The sequence below is a fragment of the Tympanuchus pallidicinctus genome, unplaced genomic scaffold (genome assembly GCF_026119805.1).
Source record: "Tympanuchus pallidicinctus isolate F22 unplaced genomic scaffold, pur_lepc_1.0 scaffold3, whole genome shotgun sequence".
Taxonomy (NCBI): Eukaryota; Metazoa; Chordata; class Aves; order Galliformes; family Phasianidae; genus Tympanuchus; species Tympanuchus pallidicinctus.
The window spans coordinates 73,006,771-73,029,277 of record NW_026294747.1 but is presented as its reverse complement, the minus strand read 5'-3'; the positions used below and the strand labels follow the sequence as shown (position 1 = coordinate 73,029,277).

Below are 22,507 nucleotides of genomic sequence, written 5' to 3'. Positions count from 1 at the left end.
CCAGGTTAATAAACTCAACCGGAGCTACGTGGATCATTTTAGTGCAAGTCATGTGCTCTGCATCTCTGATGAGCCCACAACAGAATGGCTCATTTGCTGCCACGTTGCCATTGACTTACCCTGTGCTGGAACTGGATGCTGCTGTTTGTCACCCCGGGAGTGAAACATTAATTTAATGCTATCTGCATTTATTACACAGCCTATTGTACAGGCTGCCAAGGGAAACTGACAGTCCTCTAAAATAATGAGTGTGGGGGGAGAAATCCATTTCTCACCAGGAATGACTCCTCCTGCCTCTCTCCTGCAGCTCACGTGTCTGTGGATCAGCGGAGATGGGAGAAAAACACTGAAATGTCTCTGAGCATCACCTATGAGTGCATCTGTGGGCGCACCTGTGAGCGCATTTGACAGTGACTCACAGCACCAAGGGGAGCTCTGACTTTCTGCATCTTGTATCGCTGTTTTGCAGTTCAAAAAGATACCAGATTCTGTGATGTTTCCAAGTATCTTCCTGCAACAAGAAACCTGCTTTAATAAAGAGCATACGATGCCCAGAAGAACATTAAGAAACACCACACGCGACTTCTCACAGTATTTTAAGGTCAAGATTCAGTTTTGTGCAACTCCGTGAGGTAGAGAAGTTTTCCAATAACAGCACTGAACGCTGCTCCTGAAGCGTTCCTTCGCGACAAACAGCTCGGCCCACAGGACGGCGGCAGAGCGAGCCGTAAAGAAGCCAGGCTAAGCACGGACCGCGCGGGTTTGGGCGGCTCCACGCGGCCCCGCGCCTCTAGGACTTCCTCCAGGACTTCTCTGCGCCGTGCGGCGGAGGCCTCGGGGCGGCTGCGACCAGGGAGGAGACGAGAGAAATGCAGCCTCTGTGGGAGGGGGAAGCAAAAGCAAAACGAGCGACGCTCATTCTCGAGGCGCTTCGGCCCCGCGCTCCCAAGCGGGCGCCCCGCAGCCGGGCACAGCGCGTCCCCTGGCTGCCGCTCCCTCGGCTTCCAGCCTCATGCCGGGCCCTGAGGGAAGCGGAGGCTTCACGTCCCACTCGAGAGCGGTGTGGATTTCCGACGAAAGCAGAAACGAGGTCCACGCCGAGGGCAGAGCGTGCGGTTGGTTAACGGACCTCCGCGTTCAGCCCGGCCTCCGCGGGGAGGGAGCTCGCTGCCCTCCGCTCCCTCACAGCCCCAGAAGCTGTGAGGCAGGCATCCCTTAGCCTTCAGCTGCAACGGAAGTGGTTCGAGTTGCTCGGCCCCAGCGCACACCTGGATCAAGCACCTCGCCAGGGCGACCGAACTGCCGTCCTTTAACAGAAGGCACTCTCAAATCTTCGTTAGTATAGGATTAGCTCAGCCCCGAGCAGCTTCACAGGCAGCGTCTTTTCTGAGATCACCTTTGATGTATCAGCAGAGTTAAATGTAGGGCTCTTGTGCATGCTTCTATACACCTGAGATATATTAGCTCTACAAATTTAGCTGCAAGTTTCTCTGGGAAAATTACCCTGCAAGTGAGAAAGAGCTTCCATATAAAATGTATCAGTTCAGGAGCAATCACCAAAAGCAGAAACAAGTGTCACAAATTACAGTAAAAGAAAAATTAGTCTTCAAGGAAAAAACGCCCAGCAGAGAGATAAGAGGTCTACAAAACATTAGAAGGGGATGGTGCTCTCACAGACAGGAATGAGCGACCACCAGGTACCAAGTCGAAAACACAAGAAGTTCTTGAAGCACACTGACAGGAGCCGCTAAAGGAAAGGAGGACAAGTCTACATGGATTTGGAAGACACTCCAAGCACATCGAAGTCCTCCAAGCACAAGCAAAGAAACAGCCCACAGCAGATTGCAGACAGCCCCCAAGCGTGCACGCTGTGAGAAGATACTGAGGGGAAGCATTGCATCCGGCTGTTTTTAAATGAGGCATCTTCACCCTTAAAAGCCCTCAAAAAATTCACTTCCACTTGCTCAGAATGCACATCACTTGCCCACATCTCCAATTTGTTTTCCTTCCTATTTTGTTTCCAAAATAAAACAAGGTTTTATTTTGAGGAACACATATAATCCAAGAGTATCAATGGTTCCCTGATTGTCAGTAAGCCCAAACCAAGGACACGTCTGTCCTTACTGCCTTCTGCTCCCAGAAATTTCTTCCACAAGGCATTAACTGTAGGGTTGTTTTTTTGTTTCATTTTTCAATCATGAACAATCATTTGAAGCCCAAGATTAAATATTTATGATGGGGCGTATGAAAAACTTGCGAACAGTGAGACAAAAGGTGAGGGATGCGATCACAGATGACATAATTGGCCAGGAAACCTGTAAAGTTAAAATACACCCTGACCATTTGACAGACCAGTGCACATACAGTAAACGCAGAAAGTTCAAAGATTTTCCTTCTCTTTATTTAAACACAAATACATTTACAGCATGCAAGTAAATTAAAACTATACGGCGTCTTCCCCAAATCAATCATTTTAATGCATCTCAAGTGTACTGAAGTTAAATCATCTTAGTCCACAGGCAGAATTGTCCTCTCATGTCAAATTTAGAATCACACACAGCAGTGAGTCAGCATTTAAGCTATGCAAATAATTTAGTCATTCACCTGAAATAAATATTATTTCACCGAGTTCCTACCCTAAACCATCCTGTAAAAAATGTGACCTAGAGGAACGTAAAAAATAAGAACCATTCAAAGACTGCAAGTTTAACTAGCAGTGCTGAACATTCCCTGTAGAGACTGAAGATTAAATTTACAAAAAACAGTAATTGTCCCGTCCAGCTGACCTATGACAGCCAAACCTGAAAACAAAAAGGTTTTTTGTTCCGTTTTTCCTTTTTTACATTTTAAGAGGCAGTTCTTGGTAAACTCCATAAAAGGTTTAAAATAAAAAAGTTTAAATACAAAAAGGTGACGTACGCTGAGCTACAGATTAGTTACCATTTATTTTTTTAAATACAGCAATTTTCAGCACCAAAACCCACAATGATTACCCACAGAAATGAAACCCCCATTCACAGGCACGAGAAAAAAAATCCTGCTTCATTTGAATGCATTTTCAAGAAAGAGGGGTTTTGCTTTTATGATTGCAAATCAATACATGAAGGCCTGAGCACTGAAGGAGTTAATGCAAAGAGAAATGACGGACAGTGCTGTTTCCATTATGAGAAAACTCAGGTGAACTGTTTGCTGTTCCTTTTCTCAGTGTGCTGTGTTTGAACACGCTCTGAAACAAGCAAGTCTGGAGCGTTGGGCAGCCTTCACCAACAGAAGCCTTAAAAGCTGAAAACTCCAAAACAAGTGACATTTCTGACCGATACACTCAGCCTTTCAAAAGCAAACTATTAAAAACTCAGACTAATGTAGATATAGAAAACTAGTGGTTCAAGGTCTAAAGTCTGACTGCACTCCATCATAATATAAATATTTTCTCTATTTATTATATAAAAGTTGAACATGAACTGCTGTCTGAACAGCCACAGATCTCTTTCTCCACAATAATTGCAGAACACCCATCAAGAAAACTCCAAAGTGGTATTAATCGGGCATGGAGAGCCATCCAAATTCTTTCCGTAACATTCAGTTCCTTCTTCCTCAAAAGACCTGATAACTAATTACTATCCAGAAGCTGTTCTAAGAATTATAGTGGCTAAACCCTATGAATAAGTTAGGCAAATTGCACTAGAAGAGTTTAAAACCCAGATTCAGCTCAGTGGGAATATCAGAGCTCAAAAAACCAACCAAAAAACCCCATGTTTCATTTCATTAGCCACTTCACAGGACTTTATTGCAAAGAGAAGAAAAAAGATTCAACAACTACTACTTTGGACATTCCATATACCTACTCACAAACGGATTACAAGTACAACTCAGTGTAGTGCTTTATTTTTATTTTTAAACGCATCTCTGGGACTTGCAGATACATCCACTTTAAGAAGTCTTATCCTCGATCAGGCATATCTGAAATCGCTGCTCAAATTTACTGTAACTGGAAGTCAAAATTTCAGCCCAAAGTTCAGTACTGTGTATGCAGTGGAATATCGAGCTACATTTTAGATGGTGCTCATTTCACTATTATGAAACAGCAAAAGTGAACCGTCACAGATAGAGACAAATGGATAAACAAGCTCATCAGAATGAAGCAGAATGTTTTCACTCCACCAGACTGTACTGTGTGTAGAATCAGGAACAGGACAGATGAGACAATCCATTCCAGAGTCTTTTTTGTAAACTTCGGTTTACTCTTAGTACTGTACAGTGTTTAATTCTAAAGCACCCGATAGAGGGGCATCGAATCAGATAACAGTGGAACAGCCTCGTTCATACTGAACCCTGTAGTTCTGTGGTGCAGTGCTCGCGGTGCCGTAGGGCAGTTGTTGTAAGCACACTTCAGTATTCTGATGCTGTACAAATAAGTTTAGTTCCAATGCTCTATGCAGCATTCCAAAGGAAAACCGTAATGTTACGCAGTGCCGCTCTAGTTCAGTGGGACACGTAGTGTTATGTGAAGTGATGGAAATGGAAATATACTTCAACACTGTTGCACATTCCCTAAGACAATAAATGTACACAAAAGAAGCTAGAAAATCTGAACTAAGGTTTTCTTAATGTACATTCAGCTTGGCACAGTGCAGACTAAATTTAAGACATGAAAGACAAACCGTGTAATGAGCAGAGCTACACTTTAACTAACATGTCATTTTTCAAGACGCCAAAATTGCACTCTAGTTTGTTTGTTTGGAGGGGAAGGGGGAATTAGTTAGCAGAATTTGTAGAAGGGAAAAGAGCTGTACAGGCCAGGTATAATTTATACATTTTCAAAAAATAATCCTACAGTCCCCAAAGGGAGAGATTATTGTCATGGAATGACTCCCTCTACACGATATCCAATCCTCTTCATGCTGCATTAGCCTCTCAGCAACTGTAAATGAGAAAAATAAAGGAGTTAAAGGTTTGTACTCGATAAGCCAAAAAAAGCCATGCTATTTACACTTACAGTAGAACACATTCACTATTTATACAGCTCTTCAGAGCTCAATTCTTAAACCACTTAAATAAATGCTAATACAACATCTGCTTTAGAATGAGAAATTACGCAACACAAAGCATTTAAGCAATGCTGGCTGTTACCAATACAAATTTACAGCAAGATAAGCTGACTAACACTACTGAGACCAGATACTCAAAGCAGCAAACATTACAATCCAGCCAATTCTATCTCCATTTCCCACAGCTATTGCTACTTTTCCAGGGAAGTGAGAACTGTCTGGGTACCACCTACCCACCTAGCAGCTGCTGCTCTTCTGGAAGGACACGGTGGGAATGAAGAGGTTATTTAGCACTAATGAAGTTTGATTCTGTAGGGAAGTAACAAAGGACTCTCTCTTCGTTTACCAGAGAATACCTAGAATAATTTGTTAAATGGCAGTCTCCAGATATGAAACAGCATATCATGTTTCTACTGTACCAGAAGTTCTAACCTAACCAGAAATCCAGATGCTTGCTATCTTAGTATAAGCCCTCATAAAAAGAAAAAAGACCATTGTTCTGCTCTTAAGAGCTAAACTCAGCACTATTATATAGCAACAGGTAACAGGCCTATACTGAAGATATCTATGAAAGCTTTACAGCTGCCTAAAGAAACTCTGTGAGCATATTATGTCACTGGTTTCTTTTGTCATTTTGTTGTTCTTTTTTTTTTTTTTTTGTTTTTTTTTTTTAAACTTACCTATTTTTCTCTCTCCGATGATTTATCTACAAATAGTCCAAAACTCACAGTGCTAAGTCCCTGCTTAAATTCCTCACAGCCAACAGTGAAAGTTCCTTCTTCACAGCAAGATAAAAGCTCAAAATTCAGTCCTTTATTGCTGATTATAAGGGTACTTAAGCTACTTGATAAAGACGTATGACATTCAGTAATCTCTCTCTTTCTCTCTCTCTTTACAGATCTAGGCAGCACTATTGTACCACAAATATCCACATGCTCAAGGCATCTAAAATAAATTAGGTCAATCACACCTCCACCAGATGCCTCTGCATTGGACAGCTGAACTAGACTACCTTCAGTGTCAAAGTAATTGCAAGATAAGCTTCATCACTCCAAAATAATAATCAAACATCCATGAATCGCCAGCTCCTTGGTCACTGAAGGCAGATGTTATTCCAAGTTAAGTTACATTCCACTTCACCCTCTACCTTAAGAAAGACTACTGAACAGAACCAGGTTCCTCTAACTAGTTCTACAGCCTAAGTTCCTCCCCTCAATTACAGCAAAAGTCTTGAAAAGACATTCAGCTAACAACAATAAATGAACAAAAACAAGATTACTATAAGCCACTCTGGAGCCATTCAACAAGGGAAAGGCCAATGATCACACGATCATATTGGAAGCATTTTCCAACTGAAGATACAGATAATCTTAACTAAGAATTCCTACAAGATATCCCTATTTGAACACTCAGAAGTGAGGGTGATGACAGAGGAGGCAGCAAAGCTTTTCCCTTCAGTGGTCAATAAATGAACTACAGTGAAGATGTTAACAAGAGACTTGAGTGAATAACTTACATATGAGTACCTGACTCAGTTTAATAATTTATGAGATTAGAGATGTAGTCTCAATTTTAAAAATGCATATATTGATTTCAATTACTATTGCTGTATTTTAATTAGTACATTTAAATTTACTGGACAGAGACATTACTTGTTCCATTAAACACCTGCAAATTACCAACACACAAAACACAGTACACAGTTGGTATAAACAGCAAGGAAACAATGTATAAGAATAGGGTCTTTTTTATTTTATTGCCCAAAGCTTTCTAAAGCGACCTACAAAAGGAAATACTAGCAAGCCAAAAGAACATGACATGTCCACTCCCTTCCCAAATATTAGCTATTTGCTGTGGCTGGCAATAGTATCCTTATTGCCTTTATTTTTTTTACTTTTTTTTTTTTTTTTTTTCCCTCTACTGGAACAGAACTCCAGCATTACTGTTGGACAATAAATGTTAGTTGTGAAACAAAACAACTGCATTCATCAGATGCACATCAATACTGATTTTCAAACTATAAATTCTAGGCAAAAAAAGTCCACGGTTCTTCATGTGACTTTATGCAGAAGAATGGACAGTAATGAAGCTACACAAAAGCAGCCTCAAACCCTTCGAGCCAAACTTACACTTTGTCCTGCCGTCCTCCACCTCCGCGCAGTGCAACTGGCTGGCTGTTCTGAGTGAACGCACCTCCCCCACGAATTGCACTTGGATGAGTTGGAGAAGCTGCTGGATGTTGGCCAGGACGGATGGGCTTAGCTGTATGAGGAGAGACACGACTTACAGGTCTGCATGTAACACTTTCAACATTCAAATTTACTAATGCTTATTTTACAGCGTCCTAGGAGTAATAATAAAAATTGAATGCATTTTAAATTAAATTAAAACAAATTTAGGAGATGGTATTTTTAGAACTTGCCTGTTTTTCAGTGCTCAGTACTAATCTGACAAAGTGTTCCTTTTATTGTCCCTGCTGGAATTAAAGCTAACAAAGTTTTGAATAATTATCTTCACATGTATTATCTGCTCCACCTAACGGATGTCCTTGGAAGAGCACCATCTCTTGTCAGGAGGAATTCAGTTCATCACTTGAGTTTCACAAGCATTATGTTCCTGAGAAGAATTCTACCACACTGCCCACCTCACACCTATCACTAGTTACACTGCTCTGCTAGCAGTTCTGCATATGGGCTGCTCCACAAACAACACTGCTCCATGCACTACTTACTAGCACGCGTTATAATACTCGCTATATTTTGGAACTCAACACAAAGTAATTTTGACAGGCAATCCACATGCTTCATGTGTTTTCATAAACAAATACTGTTTGCACTGAGCACTGCACCAGCTCCTAACACTTCATAACTTCATACAAAACTATACAGCCTTACGAAGCCATATTAGAATCATAAAGGTTGGAAAAGACCTTTAAGATCCAGTCCAACAGCACATCTACTACTGATAATGTCTATTAAATCCCCCACACCTACTTCTTGAATATCTTGAAATGTTGTTAATAAAAATAAGATGTGCATTCAATATTGTTTTGTTCTAGGAGCCAGAACACACATTCAGAGTAGAATTCTAGGTAAAACTTTCCCAGCTCACATAGTGGATCACAGAAATGATCCATCTGACACAAAATATAACAGAACACACACACAGTTCAACTGTTAACCACAACAGAACTTGTAGAACACTGCACCATGTTCATGTGAGTGGATCCAACTACAGCTGAAAAATACACGCAGAGAAAAAAGTACATCAGGAGAGCTGGAAGTTTTAGAAGCCAACAGATTCTTTACTAACCAATTTGTGCAGAATGTCCTCGTCTGGCCATATTTTTGGATCTTACAGCTTCCTTTATACGGTCTACTTCCTGCTGATACCGCTTGCGATCACGAGACGCATTCTCTTTGGCTTCCTTCAGTGCAGACTCCAAAGCTTTAACTCTTTCAGCTGTAGCCCTAAGTCGCTTCTCCAGTTTCGGAAGCTCACAGCGAAGGTCTGCGTTATCACGTACCAGCTACAGAAATTAAATCCATTAGTTTCTTGGATTCTCTCTTTATGGGTAGAGCCAACCAACACACAATCCCCTGACCAGGCATACTGTCTGGTATGAACAGCACGGCACCTATCCTAGCGTACTTAAACTTTTAGTAAATCTAATAGCTCAGCACTAAGATTGTCATCTGCTACTATGAAAGAACACGCTATCCAACATAGACACTCACAACCTACGTGCCGTCAGGGACAAGCAGGCATCTCACCCAGACTGAGACACTGACTCTTAACACCAGCTTCAGTCTTCTCTGGTTTAAACAACTATTTCACTGGTACCCACCGAATTAATTTATTGGAAAACTTTAACCTACTGTTTTATATCAAGAAATACATTCAAGACATCAAAATACTTTCAAAACAGTTACTTCATAAACAACACATCACTTCCATGATGATGCAGCTTAAGCAGTCTGTTTGCTTTTGATTGAACTTGAAATTAGGTCTCGTCGTACCTGCTTGTGAACTTTTGTAAGCTGTTCAAGATTATTCTCAAGGAAAGAAATCTTCTGTTTTTGTGCAGCACTGCCTCCTGTATCATCCGAGTCAATCTCAGCACTCTGCAGTAACAAAGGCATGAGAAGGGAAAAAAAAGATACCGAGTACACATCTGAACTTACGTGTTAAAATCAAACCAGAAAAAACACAGATGAATTTCAGTTTAGAACCGAGTCTGAAATGTACACAACAATCTCAGAGACACCAAATATCATCACAGCACCACATTACCTTTTTCACTCTAGTAGCCAGATCCTGAACAAACAGCTTCCGAAGATTGTGGAGAGTCTGAAGTTCTTTAGCCTACAGTTGAGGAAGAGAAGAAATTTCTCAAGGAAAAAAGCAAGTAATTCCATTTCCCACAGAACATATTTTGATAAGCTTACCACAGTCTCTTCCAAGCCCTTTAAATCTTGCCTTGCTTGCTCCCGTCTGTCCTGCATAACCCTAAAAGAGAATATATTCACCCTAAAGCATCTGAACAAAGCTGAAAATGCTTTAAGAAGACTCGAGCGGTAAACAACATGGTTCAAATGAAAAACATCTATTTCTCAGCTGCAGCCCTCACGATTACGGATATAACCAACTGATGACATGACTCAAATCCGCATGGAACAAGGGAGAAAGCTGCAAATGGCAAAGAGGGAGAACTCCTAATACTGAACAGATACAAACAAGTACTTTCAGCTACCTAAGCTATGAATTTATAAAATGAATGAAGGAAGATTTTTCAGAATCAAGTTCAGTAACACCAGTGAAAATCTTATTCTACAAATGCTCTTCTCTTCAATCATCTATGAATGTGTTAAGTATCAAGCAATGGATTTGGGATTCTCTCTTTTTGTTCCACCACCTCACCTCCATTACATTTGCCAAAGCTTGCACCATAAGCAATGGAATTTCAGTTTCCAGGAATATAACCCAGCAGTACTGCTCTGAACTCCTCCTGTCTTCCTACTTAACGTGCAAGCAGTGACTGCACTGCTAACGCTCTGGAAAGTTCTCATCCAGTTACACACTACTAGATGGCAGCTAAGTGATTAAACATCTGAGATTATCAAATATGCTAAAGAATCTGTCAGCATTCTATCCATTTTCAAGACCTCACTGGAAAAGTAGTTGTAGACACCTTATACAACTATTTAGGTCAATAAAATGTGAATAATCAGCATCATTTCTGTTCTGTCCTTTGCCAGCACATTTCTGATGTGCAACGGATAAAATAACTGGATTGAAGGAGGAGGACATAATATCAAATGAATTTTAATGTTTCTTGCAGATCTTTGGAAGGGCAAAGTTTCTAACATAGCAAGTCCCCTTAAGAGATCAATGCTGTGTATTTCTTTTACTAGCCTGCAAAATATGAAACAAATGTGGTATGTTTATTAAATCTTCTATGACAAGAAAATCTATTGGGACTATTAGAGGTGTATGAAATAAATAAGGTGGACTTACTTACACACTACCATTCAAATTTCAGTCAATTTAACCAACAACGTATTTCACAGTAAAAGTCCTGAGAAGTATGTGCTGATTATTGCTTACAAACAGATCAGTTTAAGTCAGAACTACCTAACTAGCTAAACCATGCAAGAACTAGAAACAGTGAGGATCAGTTCTAATGTTAATGCAAGTCTCTTCTAGTCTTACAGCATGCAAAACTTAGCTGTAAAAATAGGAAGTTAACTGCTCATCCCATAGCACACTGACATTGAAAAATGCCAGGCCTTTTGTCACATAAAATGATGACATCTTTGCATCCTTCATTATTTTACTTCCAGCTTTATATACTAAGGCAGTGGAAAAGGTTCTAAAAAATTAAATTCAAGGTGGCTCTGGAGCCTCACTTTAATAACATATCTATCAAACAGTGAAAGCAACTTCATCATCATATCAGGTCTCTAGCTTAAAAAAAAAAGTTCCTCCACACACTTGTTTTATGTGAGATCATCACTTACGTAAGCTCATGCAGTTTTCTACTTTTCTCCTGATCGGTTGCTTTTAACTTCTCATGCTCAACTCTCAGACGCTCCTGCTCAAGCATCATCTTCTGATTTTGGCTGAAGACAAAGTAAATAATCAGATGTATTTTCAAAAGGATGGGAAAGGAATATGTCTTTGATATCTATTTAAATTAACCTGAAGCAGAAAAGACCTTTGTTGTATCACTATAATGACAAGCATCCAGAAATCCATTAAACTGCAATCCAAGTCATGTTATCAGAAGCCTTAGTTTCTAATTATTGATATGTTGTTGCAGTCAAGTGCATCTATCATAAATGACATCCAGTAAAGCAACAGAAATATGAAGAAAAATCCCTGCCACTTCCCTCCCATCCTACTGTCCTTCTGTACTTGCACAGTCTGGAGACATTTGCCAATACCACAATGACGGTAATCGCTTACTCTTGGAGTTCAGTGATAAGTTTTTCCTTTGCATCAACTTCATCTCGCAGGCTACTGATTTGTTTCTGATGTGTCTCACGATGGCTCTGAATCTGCTGTTCCACAGCTTGCTATTTGAAAAAACAAAACAGCATGTATTATGCTTTGAGTTGTTACAATTTGGGCTGTTAAAAAAAAAAAAAAATAGCTTACCTTGACTTCATTTGCAGTTTGAACCTTATTTAAGTGCTCTTTCTCCATCTCATGGACTTTTTCTAGAAATGGGAGAAAAGAGAAGACTTTTCAGCTCGGTATCTAGGCTGCCACAAAGAGGATGAAGGTAGTTCCCCTTTCCTCCTCTCCCACACCTCAAAATACCCAAGTTGCATATCTATGTACATCAATTACAATCATTAACATCTTTAATCCTACTCTTAGCAGTTGAACACAGCAAGTACGTATTCCCATTGACTAACGCTGTAGGTTCAGTAGCAAGAAGCTACCTTATAGCTCTGCCCTTCAATCTAAACTGACCACTTCCATATTTATTCTTACATTTTTCAACTGGGGTGGGGGAAGGAAGGACTGACTACCAAAAACTGTTCTTACCTTGTGCACGCAGTTGAACTAGTTCCTCATTAAGAGAATCCACAGACTCTTCCAGTTGCCTCTTTTTCTGCTCCACATTCTGAAGATACTCAGTCAATGACTTGATCTTGGCTTCGTGCTTGCAGAATGAAAAGATGCATTTACTTCAGAACTAGGTATCGTGGAATTACATCTATACAAACACCTTATTTCTTATTTCTTTAAACAAGCAACCTGGTCTCAAAATAAAGATGGTGCAAACTAAATCTCTAAGAAGAATATGACTACACAACCAGGTCTGTAACACAGCCTGTTAGAACATCTTGCATTCACCTTGCTCAATTGAGTGAAGCACATTTTCTGGCAGGGAGAAGAGATGTGTTTGAATATTAAATACTATCAGATCAGAAAGAGGCTCCCTGCATTTAGAAAACTGCACAGAAACACACATCATCTTATTCATAAAAGATGATCTGTATGTAAATCAAAATAATTAAACTGCACATGTAATCACAATGTTGGTGGTGGTTAGAAGTCACATCGCTCATCTTCTCTAACAACCACAAAAAAATGGCCAATTATGCATGTAAAACTACTGCAATGTCACTGTGCTAACGCTACCTCTTCCACTTCAAACTTGACGCATTAGAGCAGAGCACAAGATTTGTGAGATGTGTATTTGTAAGTGGTCCCATGACAGAGAACATAAAGATCCTAGTAATTAATACAAATGTTACAGAAGTACTATCAGGCTGCAAACATACTGTGGAAATTCTAACATCCTGTTGCACAATTACTCAAAAGCACAAATACAAAGGATACAGCTGAGTTCTGTAAAGAAACACTTACCTGGGAGATACGGAGTTGACAGGCAGCCAACTCCTTCTCGTTCTCTTCCATTTTCTTATTGCTTTCAGCCTGTGTTCCCTCCAACTGTTTGCATCGTTTTACCATTGTTTTTACTTCCGATTTCATTTTGCTGATGTACAGCCTTGCAACTGTGAATTCTTCATCTATCATGCCAGTTCCCTCAGGCTGCTGAAAATTGTGGAATCACATTTAGAAAGCTTAGGTACAGAAACAGAATTCAAGATGAGGTAAAGCAATTTAGTGCCTAGCATTCTGGCGCTCACCCGAACCAGTAATCACAGCACTCAGCCATCAAAATGAACCTACATGAATAACCTGGAAGTGTAACATGCTTAAAAGGTTACCTTTAATATCTCATCCCTTACGAGCTTAACTCTAATGAACCTGACTGAGGTATTGACAAATTGCATCTGCAGGTTAACACCAAAAAAGCATTACTTGATCTAACCTAGACTCTTGAAAATAATTATTCTGTTAGTTTTTGTTTTCCTTTCCTGAGCTATTTTGTTTGCACAAAGGTAATATGTCACTTACAGCACGGCTTAAGTTCCTGTCCTATGCTCATCCTCTAAATTACACTTTATTTCAGAAATATGTTCCATTTTTAAGGGAAGTAACCTCCCTGTAGCCACTATAGGTCCAAGACAACACCTTTGAAACTGTCATGGTCCCAAGAACAGTATGAATGAAAACACTATTTCAATTATCATACCTGCTCTCTCTCACGTTTGCATAATCAATTTCTGTTTGGTACCTGGAAACTCACAGAAAAAGCAAGAAATAACCTAATTCTGAATTTATTAATACATAAGGCTTCCTATGGTGGTTATTTTTACTGCACCATGAAGCCTCACCCTATCCATCCACAGTGTGTGCGTGCAATACATGGCACTAAAAATTGCACTAATTCTTACCTTGACATCATTATTTCCGACTGCAATTCCTATTTCTGCAAGATCTTTTAGTAAGGAGGCCATCATCTCTGTTGCTCGTTTCTTCTGATGGTTAGTCATTTCTTTAAGTTTTTGAAGCTCTGCATCTATACTAGCTAAAGTGACCTGCAGTAAAAATAATTACATTTCAATAAACAATGCATACATTTTTAGAATTACTTCTACGTTACATAATATTGCAACATCAAAACACAGCACCCAGTTCTGGGAGCATGTAAGCACTGCTATTACTCCAGAACAGATTTGCAGTTAGTTTGAACTGCTGTGGTTGCAGCAGCTGCAATTCAGTAGCCTGCGTGCTCTAAACTCGCCTGCTCTTTGTTTACCAGCTTTAAAAGAGCAGAAATATTCCAGTGGTGCCAAAGGATAGTTACTGCATGGGTTTGCTGCGACAGACAGAGAATGACAACACCTTAATTTTACTTCTATATCCATCTCTCAGTTCTGTCAACACACATCAGTACCAAAACTGTGCAGTCTCTGAATGCTACTGAGAGGACTAACACAGTTTCCACAAATAGTTTCACTAAACATACAAACAAATTTTGACACAGGAAGAAATCTTTCAGGACATATCTACCATGAAAGAATTCCTGGATTTTCATGCAAAAGAGAGGAAGGAGAGTACAAAAAAAAAGCCATATAAAGAGTGTATCAGTCATTTCGGTGATCAAATCAGGAGTTTCTTTTCTGGTATTAAGCAAGCTCTAGACTTAAACTCTCATTTTCTCCTTGAGAAAAACCTTTGGCTTCAAGATACACAGCTAAGACAAGAAAATCCATACGTTGAAGATTCTCATCAATTCAATCAATTTTCCTACCGATTTCTGATTGAGTTCATCACTAAGCAGTTCATATTCCTTTGCCTTATCTTCTACTTCCTGAGACTTCTGATCGTAATTGACAGCTAACTCTTCAAGAGCTTGTAGCACTTCTTTCACTTCCTCTTTAGAGGCATCATTTTCAGCCTGAAGGCGATTCAGCTCAGCTTGCAGATTGTCTTGGTCCCGTCTAGTTGATGCTAGAAGCTACAACATCGATAAGATTTATTTAAATTAACAAATTATTAACAAAAAAATGCATTAATAAGTGAAATCTTCATGTCTTCATGTATCTACTGACACTGTCTGTACCTACTTTTTTTTTTTTTATAGTGTCTAGCATAACAAAGTAAGGACATTAAGCATAGGTACAATGAGATACACCTATACCCAGAATTCTTCAACTTTTACAGTCTTTGCAAAATGGAAATGAGAGCAGACCAAGGCCCTTAAGGTGGCAAATGAAAACACACAAAACATTGCAAGTCCTCTAAAGAGTTGCCGAATACTTCTCATGAATCTAAAACCGTCAACAAATTAGTGATTAAACTTTCAGAACTTCAACACAGTTGGCTGCTGCAGAACAGCTAGACAAAAGAGTTGGAAAAGATGTAACTCAAGTAAAGAGTAAATAATAGCTCCAACTTTCTGCATTCTCAACTCATTTCCCTTTTGGCCAACACATCAAGTTGTTTGTTTGTTTTTAATTATTACTTTTAAGAAACAAATAAGTAGCATTTGTCATCTTTGTTAAATGAAATTGATAGGTGTTTACCCATGCAATTAAGTTATACTTGTATTCACATGTCACTGATATTTGGAATGTATCACTAAGTAGAAACAACAAAGATCTCCCTTTTTATATCAAGGGCCACAATATTCCACACATAGCCCCAGCCCAACTTCTCTGCCAGTACAGCAATACTGACTGAAGCAAACAGTAGAAAAGATTTCTTACAGTAAATCAAAGTACTTTCAGTTTTGACAAACTGCTAATTTTGTACGAAGACAACAGCCTACATTTTTGCATAACATACTTTGCAGAATTGCAAAGGTTGAAAAGGACCATCGAGTCCAACACCCCTGCTAATGCAGGATCCTTACAGTGGGACACACAGGTTTCTTCTGTCCTCATGGATACTTAAGGTTCAAGTAGACTGGCTCAGATGTAGCCAAAAGCACAGTGTAAGTGGAAAGAATGAATAAGCAGAGCATTTCAATTCAGGTTAAAAAAGAACACTGCACAGTAATGAGCCACCACCCTTCTTCCTAGTCATAAACTTTGGCCCATTATGAATATCTCAGACAGAGACTCAAAGAAAAGCAAAATAAAGGTACAAAAGCAAAACTCACCTCTTCCTGATCCAACATTTGTGTTTTCAGTTTTTCTACCAGTTGGCTCTGCTGATTAATTTCTTCATCCTGCGGTTGAAGAAAGACAGTGTTCAAAAAACTGACAAACACCGCTGAGAAAATCAGTCTATGAGAAGGTAACATCAGATACATAATCTTTCCATGTTCTGAGATGACTGGACAACTCAAAGCAGTAAAAGCAAAAAAAAACATACATACACACAACAGATGTACACAATGCTGTGCTCCAAAGACAACATTTTCCTGACTGTGCTTTTACAAATCCTCCTCAGTCTGTTTTGAACTTCCAAAACTAACTCAGATTTAATTAGAAGTTTTTTCTTCGCCAGATTTAGTACAGCTGTTTCAATTTTAGATTATATTCAATGAGTGCATATTTTACTTGAAAACAGCAGTTTTTCTCTCCAGTTAACCTTTTTCTGCTTACTCATTATTTTCCTTCTTCTGGTGCAGAATTAATCCAAATAACCAGCTAAGAATGGTCACCATCCAGGAAGCACAAATGCTAGTTGAGATTCTCATGAGCTCCTCCTTCTCAACTTTTATTTTTCTCTGTCTAACACCCCACCCCACCTTTGCATTCATTACAATTTTTTTCAGCAAAGTTTCAGCAAAGGGGCAAGAGCAACCTCAGAAAGGATGCTCATTTTGGATGGAATAAAGCCATCTGAACATCACTTAATCAGAACTCTAGAATTAGAGTAGCTCCTTCAGGCAAAAGTTTAAACAAGCTGTAGTAACAAATGAAGACTGGCAAATTAAGCATTACACAATGCAGTTTAAGATGCATTTCAAAGAGGTCTTACGTTAAATATAAAAAGGCATACCTTGTCATCCAGTTGCTTGTATAATTTGGCAATTTCTTCCTCACATTTTCTTCTCTCAGCATCAGTGAAATTGCCAGTTACTCCAATCGTGGTAGCTGGAGTATCATTAATAACAGTAATATCCTTGTCCACTGCAAAAGCTTCTAAGTTGGCCTTCTCCTTGTCAAACTGCTCATCAACAGGTACAGTCTCCCCTTAAATAAAGGAATACACTTATGAAGAATTTTTAGCAGACTTGGTCATGAAGCATCTTCCAAGTATTATCTATTCCCTAATTACAGTACAGTTCCATGGTTAATAAGCAATCGAGTTCATAGCTTCCATGGCAAAAATGACTACATCCTGCTTATCACTGAACATTACATTTCAGCCAGTTACTCTGCTATAGGCTGTAAATCTTATGTCAAAATGTCTTCCAGAAGAGCATCTAATTGGTACTGCTGACAGAAACCCTTTTCCCCCTCCCCCCCCCCCCTTTGGCAGTTTGTCATGACATGTAGCCATATTTACTGCTAAACTGATTTGCTTTTTAAAAATATTCCCACAATTACACTTTTATGTTTCCATGTCCATCAACACTTTCCTGAGAACACTCTACTACCTTCACGTTTAAAAAAAAAAAACACATACAAAATTAGCCACTTCTCTGGTAAATTCAAAGTAAATTCCTTGGTGTCTGATTACAAAGCACTTTATGCAGCCCCTGAATGATATGGGCTCTTTCCAACATTCCTGTATGGTGTGTGAATATTCTGGAAGAATTGCACTCAACATTCCAGGTGTGGTCTCTACATAAGACAGGGAGGAGGAAAAATAAATAAATCCCACCCAACTTAAGTGAGGCCTTTCATTTCTTCCCTCAGATTTACACTAGAATGCAGTGCACAAATTGTCTGATTTGTATGATGTATCACTTTATGATGTCAAAATCATCTTCTAAAACTGAAAACTCCAGAATACATCCATACCTTAAATCTCACATTTACAATTTCATATTTATCTTGCATTTTGCCAGTAGCTTCAGTCCAAAAGAATTCATTCACTCAGAGAGAACAGGCACATATTTTGTACTGTTAGCAATTTCTTTTTTTTTTGCCCATAGAAGCGTTTGAATTATGAGGACAAAATCTTACAACACCAGTTTGAATTTGAAGTTTCTGCACAGTTCCTGCAATTACAGTTAGTATCATTCTTTACTTCCAGATGAGTTTTTTAGAATGTACCTCAATCTAGTTCTGCTAAAAAATCAGGCACTGAAGAACCTAACACCAACACACTTGCACACATTTCTGTCAGTATGTGATTACTAAAGTTGTTCCAATTCCAATGAAAAATAGTAAGCTTCAACATCAGCCTAACATCTTTGCACTAGTATTCTTTGTACTGTTTGGCATTGTGTTCTTCATTATTTTTGGAATCCTGAAGAGTAATTCGGCATCTCCTTGTCTGAAGTCTGCACAACAAAGAAAACTGCTTCTCACCATTCCGCCATCTGTTGAGTTCATTCTCCAGCCACTGTATGGTGTTACGCAGCGTCTTGTTTTTCTCTTTTTCTTTCTCATACTTTTTCTTCCACTGTTCTGCAGTGAGCTCCACATTGACACAGACTGTGTTCTTAATGGTCTTTGCTCTACACAGAAAGAAAAATCTCTAAAATGGATTCTATTTCTTAAAAAGAAAATAATATTGAAAGTGTAAAGAACTCAACTCCTTCCAAAAGCTCAACCCTACACCCTGCCCACTTACTGTTTCTTCAGTTGGATTGATACAATTGTTAATGGACTCAGTAATGTAACAGCCATAGAGAAGACTGAAAAAAACTCAAGCCAGCTGAGTTGGAAAGAAGCAGCTGTATACTTTCACTTGAATAGGGATGGTGTACAGATTTGAACAAAGACTAGCATTTACCATACCTAACAAACGTTTCTCTAATGGACAGCATAATACTTTCAGGATGTAAATCACCTAGCTTAAGGAACAGCTCCAAAGTCCAGTTACTAGATCTGCATTAACTGGAGAGGTGTACGAGCTACAAAGTACAGATGCATTTAATTCAGGTGATACATTCAGCCAAGCAAATCTCACCCAAACAGGTTACCTTCAGAGACAAAATATCAAGGACTAACACGCCTTAACAAAGCTAACATGCAGTTGTGTTAGCAAGGTACCTGGCTTACATCAGTAACTTACATATTATTTCCTACCAAGAATTATCCCCTCCAAAAGATGAAAACAGAAAAGCAGCTTATTGGCAGACAGAAACCCATCCCTGCCAACATCATGACTCCCATACATTTCTGCAAAGCCTCACTGGGAGTGACTACTACCAGAAGGCACATCACTGCCTACTAATTACGTAATATTTACTTAACCTTTAGTTCCCACACCTAAAGGTTTCAGCAGAAACTTAACAACCCCAGAAAGCTGATACCAGACAACTATGGTTACCTGAGCAACTCCTGAAGATATTCAAGAGCAAGGGACATTGAGTCTACACAGCTACAGCTGGAAGACACTTGCTCAAACCTGAATGCTAGAAATATTGCAAGGAAAGAAACTCCTAGATGCTAAAAGGAGATCAAACTAGAATTCCACTGCTGGAGAACACAGTTACGATTCCACACCTACTAACTACTCAGGTTCTTATTTTAACAGATTTTTAACAAGTTCTAAAGTCACACAGTCTACCTTCCGTAATAAAAATCACTGAAATAAATAAAACTGAAAATTCTGTTGTTGAACTAAAATGGAAGAGACACAGAAAAAAGAGAAATGTCGATGGCTTTCATGATGGCAGAACTAAAGGAAAAAAGTAAATACTCTAAATAATTTGTTTTAGGAATCCTGACTGCCTTTATTTCTTATTTTAGTAAAAGCAAAATATTAAGGTACATTTACTTTCACAATCAGCATCAGTTAGAGATCTCAAACCACATACTTGAAGAACAGCTTCACCACTCTGTTTATTGTAGAAGGTTTCTTTTATTGTCATTGTTAGGCACGCAAGTGCAGCACATACACAGCACTTAAATTCTCTTAGGAAATTCTGTTGTCTCTCTCCTCATTTAAGATGATACTCACCTTTGGCCAAAGAGAAGAGTAGATTTTGTTTCAGATTCATTGTATGAAGATGGAGAGCAGCAAATGACAATAGTGGTTCTACAGTTACCTCCTAGTGAATCTTGAAGGATTCTGGTCATTTTGCTATCACGATATGGAACATAAGTCTACCAAGAAAATGATGAAAAGAATTGGTCGTGTTTTGGGGGTTTTTTTTCATATTATTTACTCTGTTGAAGAGCTATGCTTTCCTTAGGTATAACTTCATTAGGAAGAGAGATTAAATTCTACTTCAATTAATATAACATTCAGTTGAACATACACCAACTGATCTAAAATCTTGTTTCTATGCTTGGTAACTTTCAGAGTCCAACAAAGCTTCCCCTCTGTTTAGGCCCCTTACTACTAAATGCAACTTTATTATTTATCAATGACAACATAGTACAAGAAAACCTTATTACTGCAATGTGTTGATGTAATTGGATTACTTTAAAAGACTCCATGCACATTACTATGATCAATGAAGATTTGTCTATAACATACTGTACAGAAATACGAACCCTTTATCTTGCAGTACAAAAACAGGTCATAAAACAAACCATAGAACACTTACACTGCTTTCAGCCAAAGCTGAGATGACATTTCCAAGAGCAGACAAAGACTTGTTGATGTTCTTAGCCTCATCCAGCACAGCACCTTCTGCTCCAGTTTTGCTAACCTAAAGTATTTCAATAAATTACTAAATGTTACATCAGAAAAATCACCTTCCACATTTAATACAAAACTTGGATACCAGGTCTTAAAATGGGTAAGTTACGGTGTGAAAGAAGACAGCAATAACATAACATAACAGTAATATAGAATAAGCAGCATGGTACATGTTTCCTTCTCTTCTTCAATCCCATGACACAGCAAGCTGAGCAGTCACTTCAACAATGTTAATCAGTACTTCAAAAATAAAAAAACCTGGTATCACCATCAAGTGAAAATGTAGATATTCCACATCCATAAATAGACTCTTGATAACAGTACCTGGCTAGCCAACACACCCTTTTTTTCTGTGCTCAGATACTGAAACTGAACTCTAGCCTACTTCCCAACCTTCTCCATATTTACAAACCCTCAGCGAAGAAATGCAAAGCAGCTCAGAGATAATATCTAACAGCCAATAAAGAAATCACAATTCAAAATTAAATTTAAAACACTTCACAGATAAGAACTGAGCAGTCTATTATATTACTGTAAAATGTTTGATTGTAAGGAATGATTTTTGCTTCTCAAAGCTGGAAGAATGTAACATTACCTTTTCACTACCTGCCAAGTCCACAAGATAGAGTTTTCCACTTAGTTTCTGTTCTGTTTGAGTATTCTCTTGCTTTACATTAATAAGAAAAATACTATGACTCCGAGAGCTGTGTTCATTCATATCTGCAATTAAAAAATAAATATAATTTGTCAAAAATAATGGTACAACCCATCTAACTCAGCTAAACAGTATCTTGCTAAAGCGAGAGATGCAAAGCTAATGAAACAGTATACAGTGGTATCACTGTGACACGGTAAAACTAAAAGGCAATAACCAACAGTACCATCTAACTAAAGACTTCACTATCCATAGTTTGTCAACTATGGATTGACATCTAATTTACCATATTAGAAAAGAAAGCACATTTACATTTAGCAGAGTACTTTGTTTGCAGCACATCCTTCTGTGCAAATGCCAAGTACATAGCCAAAATTCCTCACCACCCTTTCTGGTTTAAATGCTTATTCTGCACATCTCATCTCAGAAGTGAGCAGTAAAAGATTCACGTCAAATCTTAAAGATGATTTTAATGAATTGACAAAAATCTGATCCGACTGCAATCTGAACAACGTCTGCCTACTTCTTCCTTTTGTCTATAAATCTCTCACAGGCTTAAAAACTAACCAGCACCACAGGAACAGATCAACATGAAAGAATATCCCTCTATTCAAATTTCTGCTACTTTTCTGTTTGTTAGTCTGGTCCCTATTTCAGAACCTTACTACCTCAGAGCACCAAAAATATAAGGGCAGGACTTTCCTCAATGGAAGCATTTTCTTATGCCCAGATCTTAACCAAAGAATATAAATATGTTTTTCTTTATTATTGTATGCCTTTCCCCCCCCACCCCTTTCCACACAAATATGTGGACAAACTTCACAAACAATTTGGTTCTCAAAGATTTCAGAGTCACTTCAAATAGAAACAATGTTTTGCATGCATCTCACCTTCCCTCCTCTTTATTTTGCCTGCATTTCAAAAACAGACACAACTCCTAATCCTAATCCTTGGGGGGAATTCAGAGGCCTATGACATGACTCCTTGCAACTCATTCGCACACCTCAGGCCAAAACAAATGGGATGCTACTTATATCTGCAGCACATCTGAAAATATAACCCAATCAGCTTTTCTCACAGGCTACAATAAAATGGCCAAACAGTAGATGAGTCACAGTGGCTTGCTTACACATTCATAGGGTAACTGGAACAAACT

General features: G+C 38.8%; 1 protein-coding gene across 2 annotated transcripts in view; it reads right to left on the bottom strand.

The window, feature by feature from the left end:
* Nucleotides 1–2,379: 2,379 nt before the first annotated feature.
* KIF5B (kinesin family member 5B) overlaps nucleotides 2,380–22,507 on the bottom strand; it is a 31,676-nt gene continuing 11,548 nt past the window's right edge. Inside the window, exons 8-26 of one of the 2 annotated variants that reach the window (XM_052693797.1) lie at nucleotides 21,292–21,416; nucleotides 20,602–20,706; nucleotides 20,010–20,155; nucleotides 18,410–18,558; nucleotides 16,929–17,122; nucleotides 16,081–16,149; nucleotides 14,728–14,934; nucleotides 13,868–14,011; nucleotides 12,933–13,118; nucleotides 12,105–12,222; nucleotides 11,709–11,770; nucleotides 11,517–11,626; nucleotides 11,069–11,170; nucleotides 9,497–9,557; nucleotides 9,342–9,413; nucleotides 9,068–9,172; nucleotides 8,361–8,577; nucleotides 7,178–7,310; nucleotides 2,380–4,921 (exon numbers count right to left, since the gene is read on the bottom strand). In XM_052693797.1, the coding sequence (XP_052549757.1) occupies nucleotides 4,915–4,921; nucleotides 7,178–7,310; nucleotides 8,361–8,577; nucleotides 9,068–9,172; nucleotides 9,342–9,413; nucleotides 9,497–9,557; nucleotides 11,069–11,170; nucleotides 11,517–11,626; nucleotides 11,709–11,770; nucleotides 12,105–12,222; nucleotides 12,933–13,118; nucleotides 13,868–14,011; nucleotides 14,728–14,934; nucleotides 16,081–16,149; nucleotides 16,929–17,122; nucleotides 18,410–18,558; nucleotides 20,010–20,155; nucleotides 20,602–20,706; nucleotides 21,292–21,416 (2,312 nt within the window). In that variant the 3' untranslated portion in view covers nucleotides 2,380–4,914. Of the gene's footprint in view, nucleotides 4,922–7,177; nucleotides 7,311–8,360; nucleotides 8,578–9,067; nucleotides 9,173–9,341; nucleotides 9,414–9,496; nucleotides 9,558–11,068; nucleotides 11,171–11,516; nucleotides 11,627–11,708; nucleotides 11,771–12,104; nucleotides 12,223–12,932; nucleotides 13,122–13,867; nucleotides 14,012–14,727; nucleotides 14,935–16,080; nucleotides 16,150–16,928; nucleotides 17,123–18,409; nucleotides 18,559–20,009; nucleotides 20,156–20,601; nucleotides 20,707–21,291; nucleotides 21,417–22,507 lie in introns of both variants that reach the window. The other variant, XM_052693796.1, reaches the window with a different exon arrangement.